General features: G+C 47.5%; 1 protein-coding gene across 1 annotated transcript in view; it reads right to left on the minus strand.

Moving 5' to 3' along the window:
- Nucleotides 1–19,208, minus strand: part of epb41l4b (erythrocyte membrane protein band 4.1 like 4B) — a 244,302-nt gene that overhangs the window by 141,801 nt on the left and 83,293 nt on the right. Inside the window, exons 7-10 of the mRNA XM_033049625.1 lie at nt 10,214–10,334; nt 2,031–2,118; nt 1,843–1,931; nt 1,683–1,752 (exon numbers count right to left, since the gene is read on the minus strand). Of these exons, the coding sequence (XP_032905516.1) occupies nt 1,683–1,752; nt 1,843–1,931; nt 2,031–2,118; nt 10,214–10,334 (368 nt within the window). The remainder of the gene's footprint in view (nt 1–1,682; nt 1,753–1,842; nt 1,932–2,030; nt 2,119–10,213; nt 10,335–19,208) is intronic.

Here is a 19,208-nt window from a genome sequence, read left to right on the forward strand (position 1 = left end):
TGCATATAAAGAAATGTTGTTAACTGTATGTTTAGTGTTATACCCATGAATTTCTGAGTGGGATCTAATACTCTCTGCGAGTGGTTCTATAAAAATGACATAAATCTTGGGAGGCAGGTGAGCAGCGAGGCCAGTAACATACATCAAGGGAATAGATAGGTTGGTGGAATGGCAGTTGACATTTAATGTTATGAAATGTGAAGTATTGGAATTTGGCAGAGGAATAAGAAGAGATAATATAAACTGGGGGCACAATTTAAAATGGGTACATGAAAAGAGTGATCTGGAGTACACAAACATTGGATTTGGATATGGATATGCTGAGAAATCATATGAAGTAAATTGCATGGGATCCTAAGCTTATGACTAAGATTCTAATGAAAAGTCACAATGAACCTTTACAAAACGCTTGCGTGGCCACAAATAAAGTAGTGTGTCCGGTATAAAAGTAAAGCTTTTGCATACGATGCGGAAGACATTTACCAAAAGTTCCTAATTTTTAATGACACAAAAAAACATGCACAACTTCAAGTATATGTCAAATTGCAAAACAATTCCATTCCTCTACCGATCTTTCATGCAACATCCCATCCACCGCCACCCCCTCCCACCACCGAATTCTATGATCCACCTGCACAAGGGAAATTTTAATATTATTCTACCAATCAATGTCTTTTGAGACGAGGGAGGAAACCAGAGCACCCAGTAGAAAACCACAAGGTTATAAGGAAGATATGCAAAGTTCACAAGTCATTAGCTTGACAAGCTGTACCTACTGTGCAACAGGAATATGGACTTTAATTGGGAGATTGGAAGAGCAAGAATCATGAGGGATTCTCATACACGTCTTTAGAATAATACAAGCTATGGGCAGAGTAGATGCAGAAAAATTGATACGTTTGATTTAATGAACATAGAATAAAAGTGACGAATACAACAAAATGTTACTCGGGGAACTATACAGTGCATGTTTAAGATCCAGAAAACACTGTCAGGAGCAGAAGTGAAGGTAAATCCAATTGTGTTTTTATATGCAACAGGAAACTGGATAAGTGCCGTTAAGGGAAGTTGCAGTTACGTGCAGAGAGCAGGTTAATGAAACTAACTAGATTGCTCTTGCATTGACCTGGCATGGACTTAATAGGACAAATGGCCTCATTTTGAATTGTAACCATTCTGCATTCAATCACCCCACAAAGAGAAGGAATACACTTATCTAATCCAGATCACAATTGGATGCGATTGTTGCTTATTGTTATTGAAAGGTAAATACAATGGAGCAAATGAATGCCTGTTGGTTCCCTCACTTAAATGACAATGGCAACACTGAACTGAAAATAAATCTCTGCTGGATCAAATTTGTCACCAGGCCAAACTTTCAAAGATTCCATCCATTGATATATACATAGAAAATAGGTGCAGGAGTAGGCCATTCGGCACTTCGTGCCTGCACCGCCATTCAATATGATCATGGCTGATACATTTTAAAATAACAATGCAAATCATACTGCATTGGTGGCCAGTAGATTAACTTAATGTATCCATTAGGATAGTTGAACATGATCAGTGGAAAGTCAATTTGGATTGGATTAAATCAAATCAGGTGCAGGAAGTAACATATATGCATCTTCATGCACTGACCCACATCGAATCCCTGTGTGCATCTTACACTTGTTGCTCACCTGCTCATCATCTTCTATCACAACAAGAGTTAGTTTGTTCTTTCTGAAATCCAACTGAGTAATTTTAGGCCTGTACAACATAAAGAAAACGTGCTTACAGGGGAATATCAGCAGCTTTCCAAGAATGTTAATTACAACAGAAGAAATCAAATTGCTTTACCAAAAAAACAGGCCTATTTTGTTGGTTCCTTCAAAAACCAATATGCCGGTTGGTGTCAATCCAAGAGAATATTCATAGCCATCTCTTCCCTAGTTAATATAGATCACACACCAATTAGGCATTAGATGCATACATACACATATTTGAACAATTTTTATTTTTTTAAAGAAAGAATTGTATTACCTTACCTTGACTATGTGCATGTTAACTCCATACATTTCTAGCCATTTGGCTTTGTTCAGATAACATAATTCTGCCTGTGCTGGGCTTTTCCCCCTACCACAATGAGAAAGTAAAACCAGGAATTATGTCTACTTCTATTTTCACATCATTCCATGCTATGACTAAGTCCTGTTTTACCCTTAATCTTACAAATTCTTCACAAGCTACATAAAGAATTAAGTAAAATATATTACCCCTCTTTATTCTTCAGTAGATGGAGAGGCAGTCAATAGGGACTTCAAAACAGACTAAAACTCTGAATATTTCAGCTATAGTTCCTGTCAGCTGATCCTATATTCTTTGTCTCAGTCAAAGAATTTTGGGTCTTGCTATTGCACCATCATTTTTGAAATTGGCTTATTTATAGAAATATCTTGCCACTATCACTGGCAACTACCACGAAGCCTACAATGTAAATTTCTCACTTTCTGATGACCATCCTGACAAAAGTAATGAAAATACATAACTTTAGGTTTTTGAAACAGGCAAGGCACAATTTTATTATAGTTGCCATCGTGAGATGGTTTCTACATCTACAAGACAGCAAATAGAAACAGCTGAGGTAATTTTACATCTTGGTATCAAGCTTCATTAGAGCATTATTGGTATTGCATCACATATTATCAACCAACCCTGAATGTTGTCTAGATCTATTCCATCACATTCAGACTTTGCTCGCTGCAGGATGCCCAGCCTCTTGCTTATTTTTGAAATCAAAAGTATGTATCTGTCCAGTTCAGTTGTGGTGACTCCCCCCTCCCCCAACTATATGCATGGTGGGGTCTCAGCAATGGTAATTAAATTGAATTTCAAAGGTAGGTACTTAAATGCTCTCTTGTTGAGGTGTCCATTGCCTGGTAATTTTGTGGTGCAAGTGTTACTTCTCATTTATCAACCCAACCCTGAATGTTGTTTCGGTCTTGCTGCAAGCAGGCATGATCTGCTGCAGTAGATGAAAAGTTGATAATGGAATTGAAATTATGTAAATTATCAGTGAACATCCTTACTTCTGACCGTACAATTCAAAAAATGTCACCGATGATGCAGCTGAAGATGGTTAGACCTGGGACACTGCCCTGAGGAACTCCTGCACTGAAGCTGAAATGATTGACCTCTGACAAATGAAGAACTTGTTTGAGAGCTGTATTGCTCCAACAACACTGTCTTCATTTGCATAAATTATAGAACTCCCAACTATTGGGGGTCGTAATTTTGATGCACTTTGACCAGTTTTATCAATGTGCTTTGATGCCTGTCAAATACAGTCTTGATGTAAGGAATAATCTCACCACACCTCTGGAATTTAGCTATTGGGTCCACGGTTGGACCAAAACTGAGGTCTACAGTGATCCTGATGAAATTCAAACTGGATAGTGAATAACTGTTGGTTGATAATTCTGTCACAAGACCCGCCATCACTTTACTGTTTACAAAGTATACAGAGTATATAGATTGGGCGGTAAGTAGCCAATTGGATTTGTCCTGCTTTTTATGAGCAGGCGATATCTAGGTAATTTTCCATATTATTGAGATGATGTCAGCATAGTAACTGTGCTGGAAAGGCTTGGCCTGTGGCATAGCTAATTCTGGAGCTCAGGTTTGGGGTACCATGGCTGGAATGCCATGTATTACAGTTACTTCGCTGTATCTGATGCTCTCAGCAAATCATGTCAAGTAATTTGAATTGGCTGGAGACTGGCCTCTGTGTTGGTGGGGATCTCAAGATGGAGCTGGGGTGAATTTACTTGTTCAGCAATTCTGAGATAACATGATTATGAATATTTTGGGATTTTCTGCAGCACCCACTTGCTAACCTATCACACAGTTGACAATGGCAATGTTATCCTTCTCCTGTTGGGTGTTAAATTGTCCACCATCATTCCTGATCACATATAGGACTTTGAAGAGCTTTGAACTCATCCATTACATTTGAGATTACTTGCCTGTCTTTTGCATGCTTTTTTTAAATGCTGCTCAGCATGAGGTTCTGTACTGCAGCATCACTACCCTGGTACCATAAGTTATTTTTAATATGCCTGGTTCTTCTCCTGGCATGTCCAACTGTACTTCTCACTGAACAATGGTTGGGCAAGCTAGGTAATAAAGTTTATTTTAGTTTATTATCGTTATGTGTACCAAGGTACAGTGAAAAGCTTTCTTTGTTGCGTGCTATCCAGTCAGCTGCCAGGCCATGAGATTACAGAGCTGAACTGTGTTAATGTATCGCTTGACCTGTCTATGGGACACTTCTCCCAATTCACATATCATTCAGAATTGCTTGTGAAGGACTTTGCAAAGTTGACTGGGTGGGAGCCTCTTCGGTGTCTTTGAATTCAGTATCTAGGTCAATGATTGGTAGTTTATCTCTATTTGAGCAGTGGTAATGATACTAGACCATTTCACAAGACATTTAAGAGTCAATCACATGGGGCGAGTATGCAGTCTGAGAAAGGACAGGCAAGATTGGCACATTTAACATTTATGAATCAAATGGATTTCATGACAATCCGGTAGCTTTCATTATTAAAACTAGTTGAAAACAATTTCAATTCTAGTTGCCATGGTGAATTTGGGTCTTTAGATGATAATTTAGCCGCTGCACCATAACAGAACCCTATGAACTTGCTGAAGTGGAGGAGATTATAGAGGTCAAGAAAGTTGAAGTCATGAACAACTTTAAAAATGAGGATGCTAGTTTAAAAAAATCAAACCACTGCTTAACCAAGAGCCACCAGAGGTCAACGAGCTCAGGGATTAGGGCTGAACAGAACTAGATTAGATTAGATTAGATTTCCTTTATTGTCATTCAGACCTTTCGGTCTGAACGAAATGCTGTTGCCTGCAGCCATACATGTAATAATAACAACACACAATAAACACAAATTAACATCCACCACAGTGAGTTCACCAAACACCTCCTCACTGTGATGGAGGCAAAAGTCTTAGAGTTACTGTCTCTTCCCTCCTCTTCTCCCTCTGCGCCGAGGCGATACCCCACCGGGCGATGGTATCAGTCCCGCGGTTCAAGCTCCGCGGCCCGGGGGTGGTCGAAGCTGCCGCCCTCCAGTCCAGCGGACGCAGCTGTTGCAACGGGAGCTCCGGAAAACAGGCACCAGCCTGTGACCTGCGAGCTCCCGACATTGTCATCCACTGGCCCGCAGCCGAGCCCCGGATCCAGGTCGCCGCCAGAACGCTGCCTCAGCCGCCGGAGCACCATCTCCGCCCCGCACCGGGCCGTCCACACGGCAGCGTCTCAGCCCCACACCGGGCTGCCCCCACGGGAGCGCCTTCCAGCCGGGAACCAGGCCGCTCACACGGGAGCGCCTTCCAGCCGGTAGCCGTGCCGCCCGCACGGGAGTGTCTCAGCCCCGCGCCGTCCGCCCTCACCGGAGCGCCGAGTCGTGCCGCTGCCCGGACGTCGCCACAGCTCGAAGACGGACAGCCTCGCGTTGGTGAGTTCTGGCTGGCTCTACCTCCGGACCCTCGAGGTCGGTCGCAGGTTGGAGGCCGCCAGCTCCGCCATTAGGCCTCAGCGCAGACGGGGGAAGAGAAGGGGGATACGACAAAAAAGTCGCATTCCCCCGAAGGGAGAGACAGAAAGCCCTGTTTCCCCCCCCCCCCCCCCCACACACATAACACCACCTAATAACCAAAAAATTTACTAAACTAGACAAAAAAAAACACAAAAAAGTAAAAACAGACAGACTGCAGGCGAGCCGCAGCCGTATCACAGCGCCGCCACTTCCGGATATCTAGAATATCAGAACGTACAAAATAGAGGTGAGTAAAGATTTGGCATACTAATTTGGAAGTCACCTCATCTAATTTGCAATGTAATTTGCAATGTATAGTGTTATGAGATATTTCAAGTGACAATTTCAGCATATTTTGCAAAATCTAGTTTAATATTAAAAAATCACTGCACTCATAAAAGGATATTTTCATCAAATGCAGCAAGAGAATTTTGTGCACTTTGCTTTATAAAATACATTAGAAGCATAAAATTTGTCAAATAAAATTAAAGAGTCAAACAGGATTGAGAAAAGCCATGTCACATGGACAAGGGGAGAGGCAAAATCAGCAGAATCAATGGTCACGGCCCACATGTGGCCGGAATGCAGATAAGGGGAGCCGATGGCAGAAACAGCAAGTGCAGCATGGGAACGGCGGGGGTGGTGCTGATGGTACTGTGAGCAGAGTTAGAGAGAGTGCGAACCGGTGGTGGCCACGCAGTGAGCGGCAGGAGAAACAGCGTGAGCCACAGACAACCGGTGCCGCGGGCTGCTGGAAGGGGAGGATGAGCGGGTGGGCATTGTTGTTAGTGGCCATGGCAGCGGCTGGCGCTACGAATGGCGGGGAGTGGCACCTCCGGGAGAGGTGGCATGGGCTACGGACAGCCAGTGCTGCGAGTGGCGAGGATGGTCCGACCGACCGCGCCAGTAAGGTGCGTTGCAAACCGGGGGCAGCAGGCGCTGCGAGCAGCTGAAACTACGAGCGGCAAGGAAGGCAGCATGAGTCAGGGGCCATCAATGCTCCGTGTTGCAGGAGAGGTGGCGTGAGCGGCCCCCGCACTGCGAGTGGCGGGGGAGACAGCCCGAGCTGGGAACGGCACAGGCAGCCATCAGTAGGTCAGTCTGCTGTAACTGAAATTACAGTAACTGTAACGAGGTCCATAAAAACGAGGCTTTACAGTACTCCAAAACGGTCATATATACATGTACACGCCTCGGAGGTGAGCGCAAGAGTTCCTTTGGCGGTAGAGATTTCCAAATTACAATATCTCTGGATGTAGAAATGACTTCCCATCTCATTCGGAAACCTTTAGTTTAAGACTGTGATTTGGTTCTAAATATCCTTGTCAGGGATATTTCATTCCTGCATCAATCCATCAAACTTCAAGAATTTTGTTTGTTTCTCATTCTTCTTAACTCCAATGAGTTCAGGCAGAGTAGCTGAATATAATCATATAGTCCTCCTATAATCTTTCCACTATTCCAGGAATCAATCTTGTCTATCATGATTTCAATCCTCCTATCCTAAGATTTCCTTCCTCAGGTAGGAACTAGACTCCTACAAAATCCTTAAATGGAGACATGACAAGGTCCTATAATTGTAGCAAGACCTATAATTAAATCATTTTCTGAAAAAGGCCAACTCTGCTAACCTTCCAAATTGCATGCTATTCCTGTGAATGAACTTATAACAATTTATATTTAAGGACACACAGGTCCCTCTGAACACAAAACTTATCAATTTATCTGTACAAAGAAATTTCAATTTCCTTGCCTTCAAACATACCCATTGTTCCTACTTTGGAGGCCATAGTGGTATAGAAGGTGTTTAAGAAGGAACTGTAGATGCTGGAAAATCGAAGGTACACAAAAAAATGCTGGAGAAACTCAGCGGGTGCAGCAGCATCTATGGAGCGAAGGGTCTGAAGAAGGGTTTCGGCCCGAAACGTTGCCTATTTCCTTCGCTCGATAGATGCTGCTGCACCCGCTGAGTTTCTCCAGCATTTTTGTGTACCTTCGTGGTATAGAAGGTAATGGAAACAGCTACTCTTAATTTATCAATTACCTTCAAATTTCTAGCCTACACTATTTTTTTTTCAGAAAGGACATTTTTTGGGTACATTTTCTACTTTTTGCTTTTAATTATTGAACACGAGAATAATCTGTTTTCCAATTTAATTTTTCCAAAGCTATTTGAAGAGCAATTTATAACTTAAAATGTATCAAATTTTTCAAAATATTTCCTATATTTGTTCCCTCATGCTTCCATTTTCTCGAATAGCAGAGAGGATTTCTTGGATCCTGTTCATTCTCCATTACCTGTTTTTGTAAAAAGCGTTCCTGAATTATTCCAACATATTCCACTCCCCATTCATCATTATTTTTTGGAACTGCATTTCCTCAATGCACACTGCCTCAATCAATGGATGAATCAGCATACACTAACCTTTTTCATAATGAAGTTAGTTGACAGCAAATGCCTTTTACATGACTTATTAAACCATGGCGTATTTTTCCTCTGCGACAAAGACGGTGCTACACACAAAATAACTCCCACATTTATTTTTGACTACAAAGATTTTTGAAACCTCCTCCAATCATGCAGATTAATCTATGATTACAACAATCTCTTCATCGGCTAGGGCAGGGGTCTCCAAACTATGGCCTGCAGGCCACATCCAGCCTGCCACGAGATTTTATCCGGTCCGCAGCAAGCTGAGGGCTGGACGGAGCGTGTGTCAGTTAGGCGTCGAGTCGATTCGAGTCAGGGAGCACGGTGGACTGGAGCTACTCTTAGTGTTGTTACCGGGTAAGTCCCTCGAATGGTCAGTGCCGAGACAGCACAGGGCCGCCATGAAGAAGGGTGCAATGGGGAGGGGGGTTGTTTGGCGGCAGCGGTCAGAATGGGTTGGCGACGATCGTTTCTCTCTGCCCTACCTCTCCCCCCTCTGCCCTTTCGCTCTCTCTCCCCGCCCCTCTATGGTTCTCTCTGCCTGCCCTCTCTCTCTCTCTCTCTCTCTCTCTCTCTCTACATGCCCTCTCTCTCTGCCTCTCTCTCTCTCTCTCTCTCTCTGCCTCTCTCTCTCTCTGCCTCTCTTGCATTAAATTTATAAAACTGGCATTTCTTTATTTTTTCCTATGGCCCGCAAAAATGTGTAAAAATATATTATGTGGCCCTCACGCTGAAAAGTTTGGAAGTCCCCAAGTTAGGTCAATGGGCCCAGGATTGGGAGATGGAGTTTGATTCAGATAAATGCGAAGTGTTTCATTTTGGTAAGACAGAGCAGGATCGGACTTGCACAGTAAATGATAGAGCCCTGAGGATTGTTGTAGAACAGTGATATCTCGGAATGCAGGTACATAATTACATGAAATGGGCAACATGGGTAGATTGTGTACAGATCTGGCTATCCTGCTATAGGAAGGATGTCATTAAGAGGGTCAGGGTGCAATAAAAGATTTGAGGATGTTACTGGGTCTGGAAGGTTTGAGTCATTAGGAGAGGCTGGATCTTTTTTCCCCTGGGGTGTAAGATGCCGAGGACAGACCTGAAAAAATTGTAAAATCAGGAGCGATAAAAGCACCATCTATTATTTCCATGTGAGGAAAGTCTAAAATTAAAGGGCACAGGTTTAAGATAAGAGGGGAACAAATTAGAAGGGTCCTATAATTTTTCCACATGGGGGGTGGAATTATGCGCAATAAGTTACCAGATAAAGTAATAGAGACAGGTACAATTTCAACATTTAAAAGATACTTGAAACAGGTACATAGATAGGGAAGATGTGGAGGGACATGTGCCAAAGAGATGGAACTAGTTCAGTTTAGTGACACTGTTAGCATGGACGTGCTGGGCCAAAGACCCTCTTTCCGTGTTGTACAGCTGATTCCATACAACGTATTATTCAGAGAGAATTTACAAAGATGTTGACAGGACTTGATGGCCTGAGCTACATGGAGAGGTTTGGCAGGCTGGGACCCGGAGCAAAGGAGGGTGACGTGTGATCTTATGGAGGTGTACAAGAGAATAGATAGTATAAATTGACACTTTTACCCTGATTAGGGGAATCACGAGTTAGGGGACATGGGTTTAAGGCAAGAGAGGTAAGATTTAATGGGAACCGAGCGGCAACCTTTTCATAGAGTGGTGGGTATATGGAACAAGCTGCCACAGGAGGTAGTTGAGGCAAATACTATAACAATATTTGAAAGACATTTGAACAATTTATGGATAGGAAAGGTTTAAAGGGATATGGGCCAAATGCTAGTCGCTGGGACTAGTGGTAACGGGGCATCTTGGTCGACATTGGCAATTTGGGGCAAACGGCCTGTGTCTGTGCTGTATGATACTATGTCTAAGCATTAACTTTCCTTTTAATTGTGTCTAGATTTGTGAAGAGAAAGTCTTGTTTTATTCTTTTAGAAGAAAGAAAAGGAATATTATGTATCATAAGGAATTTCAGCAGCTATTTGTAAGATAAGATATTTCAAAAATATCAAGAACAAGGCATTGTCATATTTCTATATCGCTGACAAATAAAACTCTTGTTTTGTTGTCTACAACTATCACGTACTTGCAAAAAAGGCAGAGGTGCACTCTAAAGACATTTCTTAAGAGATGTATTTTAAGAATTTACCTGCAATCCTTCCACTGAGTATAAATATCTATTTCCATATCTTCTGTCTGATTTGGATTAAACCGGAATTCTGACACCAGTTCCGAAGAATGTTCAATAGGTTCACAGTCCCCAAGCTCCGCTAAAGAAAATGAAATAATTTATCCTGGAGTCATTGGAAATAAGTTAGATCGATCCATTTTTTGCACACATAATGTAATTGAACAAACTTTTCAAGCTATTTTGTTTGTTTTTTTTTTGTTTATTTTATTAGAAGTTAATACAGTACAAAACAGTACAGTGGAACCTTATTTTAGGTGCCAACTATGTCATACCGTAATCCATTCTATGTACAACTTCTACTTTTATGTTTTGAGAAGGGAAGTAAGACAAGAAAAAGAAAACAATAGAAAGGGGAAAAAGAGGAAAAATAGATGGTAGAGAATAGAAAAACGTGAAGTGTGTATATAAAAAAAAAAGAAAAAGTGGAAAGTAGAAATAGGAGAGAAGGCCCCTTAAAAGAGAAATTTTCAAATCTTTATTCGGAGGTGTAGATCTATCCGCGGCATGAACTGAAATCAGCAATCTTTACGGTACCATTGCATCACATGATTCCAAAAAGTCGATGAAAGGAGACCAACTCCTTAAGAATTGGTCATATTTATCTATTAGTCGGAGTCTCATTTCTTCAAGGCGTGCTATGTCCATCATATTCCTAATCCACATTTTAACAGTTGGTATGGTTGTATTTTTCCAAAATTTAAGTACAGGTGCACAACCTTTTATCCGAAGATCCAAATAACGAAAACCTCCGAATAGCGGCCATTTTTTCGGTCCTTGAAGAAAGGTCCTTGAAAACGTTCACCGAGGGCGGCCCGCAGAGGTGACAGCGGAACCTCCGGTCGGTCCTCGAAGAAAGGGGAACTAAATCCCCATTCATAAAAGAGAAGGTGAGGATATATTGCGCGGGAGGGTTAATAATTGACAATATGCTGCTGCCTGCCCGCTGAGTTAAAAAGTTCCCACGGTAGACTCACGATACACAGTGTTTCGTGAGTCTTGCGTGGGAACTTTTTAACTCAGCGGGGCAGGCAGCAGCAGATTGTCGCTCGCTTCAGTTTCACCCCACCTACACCCCTCTGCTTCCCGGCCATGTGTGTGACCCCTTCCCTCCCCTCTCCAGCTCCCCGCCCATTGCACCGGCGCGGGGGCTTTGCACTGTTACCGGAGACGTCAGGACCAACGGGACACCGACCCCCAGGCCCACTGCAAGCACGGAGATCCCAGAGACCCACAGCCAACAGCAGCCCAGCCCAGCCCCGCTCCAACTACAGAGGAACCTGGGTTGCGGATGACGGGGCGCAGCTCGGGGCGTCGTAGGGGCCCATCGGGGAGCGGGTTCCTGTTGGTCTTGACGTCTCCGGCCACCTGCCATCCTCCGGGAACTGTACCGCCCTTGCAGGAGAGTGGGGTTGTTTGCAGTTGCAGAGGGAGGGGGCAAGGGCGGTACAGTTTCCAGTCTCAGCTCCAGTCCAGGGGGGTGGCCGGAGACGTCAGGAGCAATGGGACACCGACCCCCAGGCCCACTGCAAGCACGGAGATCCCAGAGACGCACAGCCAGCAGCAACTCCAGCCCAGCCCCGCTCCAACTCCAGAGGAACACGTAGGGGCAGAAGCTGATGGTGTGCAAGGTACGTCTTGTTCTTGGGGTGGCGGATGAGGGGGCGCAGCTCGGGCTGTGGGCATACTGCCACTTGTCGCCGTAGCGGCCCATTAGGGAGCGGATTCCTCTGGAGTTGGAGGGGGAGGGAGGTATTGTGCTGTTTGATCGCCCCCTGCTATCCCAGGGACAGGGAGACACAGCGGCTTTTTAGACTGGTGGGCAATCACTTCCAAAGTTCTGCCCACACAGTCAGTACACCTCTCCTACACTGCATTTCATACAAACATTTATTCTGCAAGAAAAAACTACATTGAAGACTCAAACTCGCGACCGAGTTTACTGCCGGGATCAAGGCGCAAACTCGCGACCTTGCGGATATGAGCCGAGCACTCTACCACTGAGCCAGCCATTAAAATCTACGCTAAAAAAATTCCATTCCGAAGACCGACAAATTCTGAATTACGAAAAGTGTCTGGTCCCAAGGCTTTCGGATAAAAGGTTGTGCACCTGTATCAATTTCTTTCCAATTATTAACCCATAATTAAAAAAAACGTTTTGGTCTTTATTTAAATTGATATCTTCTACTATTATTCCAAATATAATCCATTCCGTTTTAGGTTCTATTGGGTTCTTTTCAAGTTGATGATGAAATAATAGAAATGCTGAGAATATGAAGCAGATCAGGCCACATCTGTGGGAAGAAGAACTGATAACATTTCAGCTCAAAGAGCTTTTTCCAGAAATAGTGAGGAGGAAAAAAGGCTCATTAAGACTCAGTAGATGGGAATGGGACATGTCTCTGATCAGGTAAATTTAGCGACAAAGGGAATAAGATTTTTGGTTCTTTAGTTAATGAGTAAATTGGCTAAGTGAACAAGTACGATGGAGCAGCAGTAGTTGCTGCCTTACTGCGCAGGTTTGATCCTGACTATGGGTGCTATCTATACGGAGTTTGTACGTTCTCCCCATGAACCGTGTGGGTTTTCACTGGGACCTCCGGTTTCCTCCCCTGAGCTCCCAGTTGCATGTTATTTCAACTTCTCTTCCCATCTCCATTCCCGCACTGACAGTCAATCCTTGATCTTCTCCACGACTGGGGTGAGGTCCAAGCAAACTAGAAAAGCAGCGTCTCAATTTACACCTGGGTAGTCTTCAAACCAATGGTTGGAGCGTTGAATTTTCCAATTTCAGGTAAACCTCCTGTCCTCCTAATTTTTTTGTTTCCTTTCCTATCCCTCCCCCTTCAGCCACTATGTCCCCGACCCCCTCCTGGTTCTATCCACCAGCCAGGCGATTCTCTACATTCTGGCCCCAGAAGTGGACCTGCAATCATTCATTACAATCGTTCCACTCTTTTAAACCTCTACGCCAACAGCAGCATTTCTTACTCTACTCAACTTCATCCTGCACCTGTACTCTGGACAGCTTGATTATAATCATGTATCGTCTTTCTGCTGACTGGATAGCATGCAACAAAAAAAGAAAGTCCTCCCTGTACCTCGGTACACATGATGATGAACTAAACTAAACTACCCACACATTTCACCCACCAGATCCCCTCCTCTAGGTGGTTTCACCTGGCCTTCATCTTTCCCACAATGGTTCACATTAGCATTTAAAAAAAAAAATCAGATTCCAGCACCAGTATCTTCTTATCATCCCATCTGTCTCTGAGGTCCACCCCTCCTTTCTCCACCCATGCATGTATCCCATGGTCCATCCAGCACTTACTGGTCCCTATCTCACCTTTCCACCTTTCCTCTTTATACTGGTTATTTTCCCATTCCCCATTTTGTCCCGATGAACAGTCTCAACCCAAAATGTTGACAATTCCTTCCAACAGATACTTCTAGTCCTGCTGAGTTCCTTCAGCAGTTAGATTTAAAAAAATGCAAAAGTAGTGTCACTTTGAGCTTCTATCTTTGCAATTGCTAACAGAATTGCTTACATTTAATTGGACATTCGAACTATTTCTTAGATATGCAGTAATATGACTCCACTCACCAGATTTTGTGTTTCTCTTTTTGGTAAGAAACCACAGAAGAGATTGGGCTATATAAGTAATATTTTGGAAGAAAGGGGTGGTCACTCTGATGGGGTTACACTATGGGGCACCTAATCATCAGTGGAAATTAGAAGAATGGATATGTATGCAGACCGCAAAAGAGTCCAAAAGCAATATCTTTTTAGTAATAGGGGATTTTAAATTCCCCAATAATGGCTGCAATTACCTCTCCTTAAGGACATCAATTCATAAAATGTATTCATAAGAGTTTCTTGAAGCAGTGCGTAAAGAATCTGACGAGAAAGGAAGCTGTATTTGACCCTATCTCAGGGAATGAGGACTGACAAGTTACGGAAGTGTGTGTGTGGTGTGCGGTGTGCAGTGTGCGGGTGTTATATAGTTATAATAAAGATAAAGTAGGTCAATTAATTTAGAACCCAAGGCAAATTTTGACAGAACAAGACACGACATTACATGGGGGAATCAGATTGGAAGCAGCTGCTACAGGGGAAACAACATCTGGTAAGTGGGAGGCATTTAAAAGTGAGAGATTAGGAGTTCATACTCAGCATGTCCTTGTAAGTATCACAGGCAAAGATGCTAAGTTTAGGGAACACTGGTTTAACTTAGTTTAGTGATACAGCATGGAAATTGGCCCTTTGGCCCATTAAATCCACACTGAACTGCAATCATTTGTACACCAGTTCGACCCACTAGGGACAATTTACAGAATAACAGAATAACCACACAATAACTGCAAATTTGCACCTCCTTGGAATGTGGGAGGAAACCAGATCACCCGGAGAGAACGTACTAACTCCATAAAGAGAGCACCTATTCAAAGGTGCAGGGACGGGTAGTGATGAGGAAGCAAGGAGACTGTAGAAGGACTTGGACAGGTTGGGAAAGTGGGCAAAGAGATGGCAAATGGAATAAACCAAATCAAATTGGACGGTCATGTACTTCGGTCATAAATACATAGACTCATTTCTAAATAGGAAGAGGATTTGGATATCAGAGGTGCAAAAGGACTTGGTAGTGCTGGGGTAGGATTCCCAACAGGTTAATTTGCAGAATGAATCTGTGGCAAGGAAAGCAGATGTCATGCTAACATTCATTTCAAGGGGACTAAAGTATAAAATCAGGAATGTAACGCTAATGTTATAAAAGGTGCTGGTGGGGCCATATTGTGGCGGCTCCCAAGGGTCATGCCATCATACTGTCGAACCCCTCGGCACGGGAGTGGTTCAGTCCGGAGGCGGTCCTTAACCAGAGGGTTTAAAGGCAGGGGTTTAGGTGCCATCTTTCTCTCGTTTGGACCTCCCTACAACCGGGAGGAACATAATTAAAGGTGCCTCTCAAAACACTGGACTTCGTGCTTCCTTTTGAGACCCACGCACTACATTGGTGACCCCCGACGCTCCATTGGCGTCATGATGGAGAGAAGAGAAAGCCCTACCTCCTCACAGGCCGGCCCGGCCCTGTCTCTGGACGCGGTCTCGGTGAAACGGCCCAACTTCTGGACCACCCGGCCGCTCATCTGGTTCCAGCAGGCGGAGGCCCAGTTCAACCTGCGGGGCATCACGGTCGATGCCACCCGCTTCTATTACCTGGTGGGGGCCCTCGACCAGGACACGCTTGAAGAGGTCACGGACTTCCTCGCAGCCCCCCCAGACACTGATAAATATCTCGGCCTCAAGGAGCTCCTGCTCCAGATTTATGGCCTAAGCAGGATGGAGCGTGCTGCTAGGATCCTGCATATGGAGGGCCTAGGCGACCGACGGCCATCTAGCCTCCTAAAGGAGATGGTGGCTCTCCTGGATGGGCACACGCCATGCCTGTTGTTCGAATATACATACCTGCATCTGCTGCCGGCCTACATTCGTCTGCAGCTCACAGACGCCTCCTTTGCCGACCTCAGGGCCCTCGGGAGGCGTGCCGACGCTCTGTGGATGGCGCGTCCTGATGACGTCAGCGCGCTGGCCGTCAGCAGAGACGGGGTCGCGCTGAGGCCGACGCGCCCCGATGACGTCACCCCGGCAGCTCCCGATTTCCTCCGATGGGGCGGGGGAGCTGTGGAAGGAGTGACAGCTCCAGCCCGACGGGCCGCACGATCGCCCCCCAGCGGCAGTGAGGGGTACTGCACCTGCAGTCCAGCGCCAGCAAGCTGCAGGCACCACCAGCAGGAGCAGGCAAGCTCCAAGTAACACAAACTTGAGGCGCTGGTGCTATTTCCATCAGCGCTGGGGTGCTGCAGCACGACAATGCCGCCAGCCGTGCACGTTCCCGGGAAACGCCTGGGCTGGCTGCCAATAGTCCCTGCGGCGGCCTGCCAAATTCACCACCTCTTCGCCTGGGATCGGCGCTCCGGGACCCGCTTCCTCGTTGATACTGGAGCGGAGCTCAGCGTCCTGCCCCCTTTGCTGGCCGACATTCGTTCCGGTAAGCGGGGGCCCGTCCTCACGGTGGCGAATGGCAGCCCCATCCGCACGTATGGAGTGCGCATGGTCCCGATCTTTTTCGGCTCCTGCTATTTCTCGTGGCGGTTTCCCATTGCTGATGTCTCCCAGCCATTGCTCGGGGCCGACTTCCTCCAGGCGCATTCCCTCATGGTGGACGTCAGGCGTCAGCGCTTGGTCAACGCCGCTACGTTGGAGCCGATCATGCTGCGTTTGGATCAGCCGGTGGGCAGGCCCCTGTCATCCGTGGAATCCCGCTTCGCGCGATTCTTGGCTGGACATCCTGACCCAAAAGTTTCGGTCATCTACCCCCAGTCACGGAGTGGTACATTTTATCCAAACTTCCGGCCCACCTCTCCACGCACGAGCGCGCCGACTGCCGCCAGATAAACTGCGTCTGGCACGGCTGGAATTCCGCACGATGGAGGCCTTGGGGATCGTCCGCCCTTCAAGCAGCCCATGGGCATCCCCACTCCACATGGTCCCTAAGGCAAGCGGGGGCTGGCGACCTTGCGGGGATTACCGGCGGCTGAATGCCGCAACAACCGCGGATCGATAACCCGTACCCCACATCCAGGACTTCACCGCCCATTTGGCTGGGGCCGCAATATTTTCAAAAGTGGATCTGGTACGGAGTTATAACCAGATCCCGGTCCACCCGGATGATGTACCCAAGACGGCTATCATCACGCCATTCGGACTGTATGAGTTCACGCGGATGCCGTTCGGCCTCAAGAACGCCGCGCAGGCTTTTCAACACCTGATGGACGGGGTTTGTCGCGACCTCGATTTCGTATTTGTGTACCTGGACGACATCCTGGTGGCCAGCCGCTCGCAGCAGGAGCACTGCGCCCACCTTCGGCAGCTCTGTCAGCGGCTCAGCGAACATGGTTTGGCCATCAACCTCAAAAAGTGCCGTTTTGGGGTGACCGAGATTGACTTCCTCGGCCACCGCGTGACTGCGCAAGGCGCGGTTCCCCTGCCTGACAGGGTCGACGCCATCCGTCGGTTTCCCCGCCCACGCACGGTGCGCGGCCTGCATGAGTTTGTCGGTATGGTGGCGATTTACCACCGTTTCGTTCCATCCGCGGCCCACATCATGCGGCCTCTGTATCAACCCCTGGCGGGTGGGCAGAACAAAGCCGTTGAATGGACCCACGAGGCAGTGGCTGCATTTGGCGGCGCGAAGGAAGCCCTGGCTCGGGCCGTACTACTGGTGCACCCACGGGAAGATGCCCCGACTGCTCTCACGGTGGACACCTCGGAGTCGGCGGTTGGTGCTGTGCTGGAGCAACTGACGGGCGGAGGTTGGCGGCTCCTGGCCTTCTTCAGCCGGCACCTCAATCGCGCGCAGACGAAATACAGCGCGTTCGATCGCTAGCTCCTGGCTCTGTACCTGGCAGTGCGCCACTTCCGCTACTTCCTGGAGGGCCGCCCGTTCACCGCCTACACGGACCACAAGCCGCTCACTTTCGCCCTGGCGAAGGTTTCCGACCCCTGGTCCGCACGACAGCAGCGGCAATTGGCCTACATTTCGGAGTATACAACATCTATCCGCTACATCGAGGGGAAAGAGAACCGGATGGCCGAAGCATTGTCCCGCCCCGCTATCAACGCCGTGTTCGAGGTGGCGCCCGGAATTGACTATTCTGCTCTGGCTGAGGCACAGCTCACGGACGATGAGGTGCCCGCCTACCGGACTGCCATCTCCGGCCTCCGCTTTGAGGATGTCCCTCTCGGTCCTGGGGGAGTGACAATTCTGTGCGATGTGTCGTCCGGTCAGCCGCGCCCCATCATCCCTGCCACCTGGCGCCGGAGGGTGTTCGAGGTGATCCACGGACTGGCTCACCCATCAATCCTGGCGACAACGGCACTAGTGGCCGCTCGTTTCATGTGGCACGGTCTGCGCAAGCAGGTTGGCCATTGGGCTCGCACCTGCATTCCGTGCCAGACGGCAAAAATCCAGCGCCATGTCCGTGCGCCTCTCCAGGAGTTTGGTCTACCTCACCGGCGATTCGACCATCTCCACGTAGACATTCTAGGGCCTCTCCCGCCGTCCCGGGGCATCACCCACATTCTTACAATGGTGGACCGCTTCACGCGGTGGCCGGAGGCCATTCCGCTGGCCGATACTTCAACGGCTACGTGTGCGCGTGCGTTGTCCGCGCACTCGATTGCTCGCTTCGGGGTGCCGGCGTACATCTCCTCAGACTGGGGGCCACAGTTCACCTCCGAGCTGTGATCAGCCATGGCTCGCTTGCTGGGGGTGCGGCTATACCACCCCGCGGCTTACCACCCGCAAGCTAACGGTCTGGTGGAGAGGTTCCACCGGCAGCTAAAGGCAGCACTGAAGGCACGACTCTCCGGCCTGGACTGGATGGACGAGTTGCCGTGGATCATGCTGGGCATCCGGACTGCTCCCAAAGAGGACTTGGCCTCATCATCGGCGGAGCTCGTGTACGGGTCGCCACTCACGGTGCCCGGGGAGTTCGTGCCGTCGGCGCCGGGGCAGCAGGGAACGCCCTCATCCACCCTAAAGCGCCTTCGCGAGCGAGTTGGCAGGTTCGCACCCGTCCCGACGTCCCGCCATGGGACATTTCGCCCACAAGTGCCATCAGCCCTCAGGGACTGCCCATACGTCTTCCTGCGCCGTGATGCCTACCGGACGCCACTCCAGAGGCCGTACGAGGGCCCGTTCCGGGTGCTGGAACACGGGCAGTCGACTTTTGTCCTGGACATGGGGGGGCCGGCCGGAGGCAGTGTCGATTCACCGTTTGAAGCCGGCACACCTGGACATTGACCGGTCGGTACTGGTTGCCCAACCTCGGCCTCGAGGGCGCCCCCCTTCACGGCTCCCTCCGCCTGTCACTCCACTTGTCCTCCCGCCGG

This window comes from Amblyraja radiata, chromosome 2 (assembly GCF_010909765.2).
Source record: "Amblyraja radiata isolate CabotCenter1 chromosome 2, sAmbRad1.1.pri, whole genome shotgun sequence".
NCBI lineage: Eukaryota > Metazoa > Chordata > Chondrichthyes > Rajiformes > Rajidae > Amblyraja > Amblyraja radiata.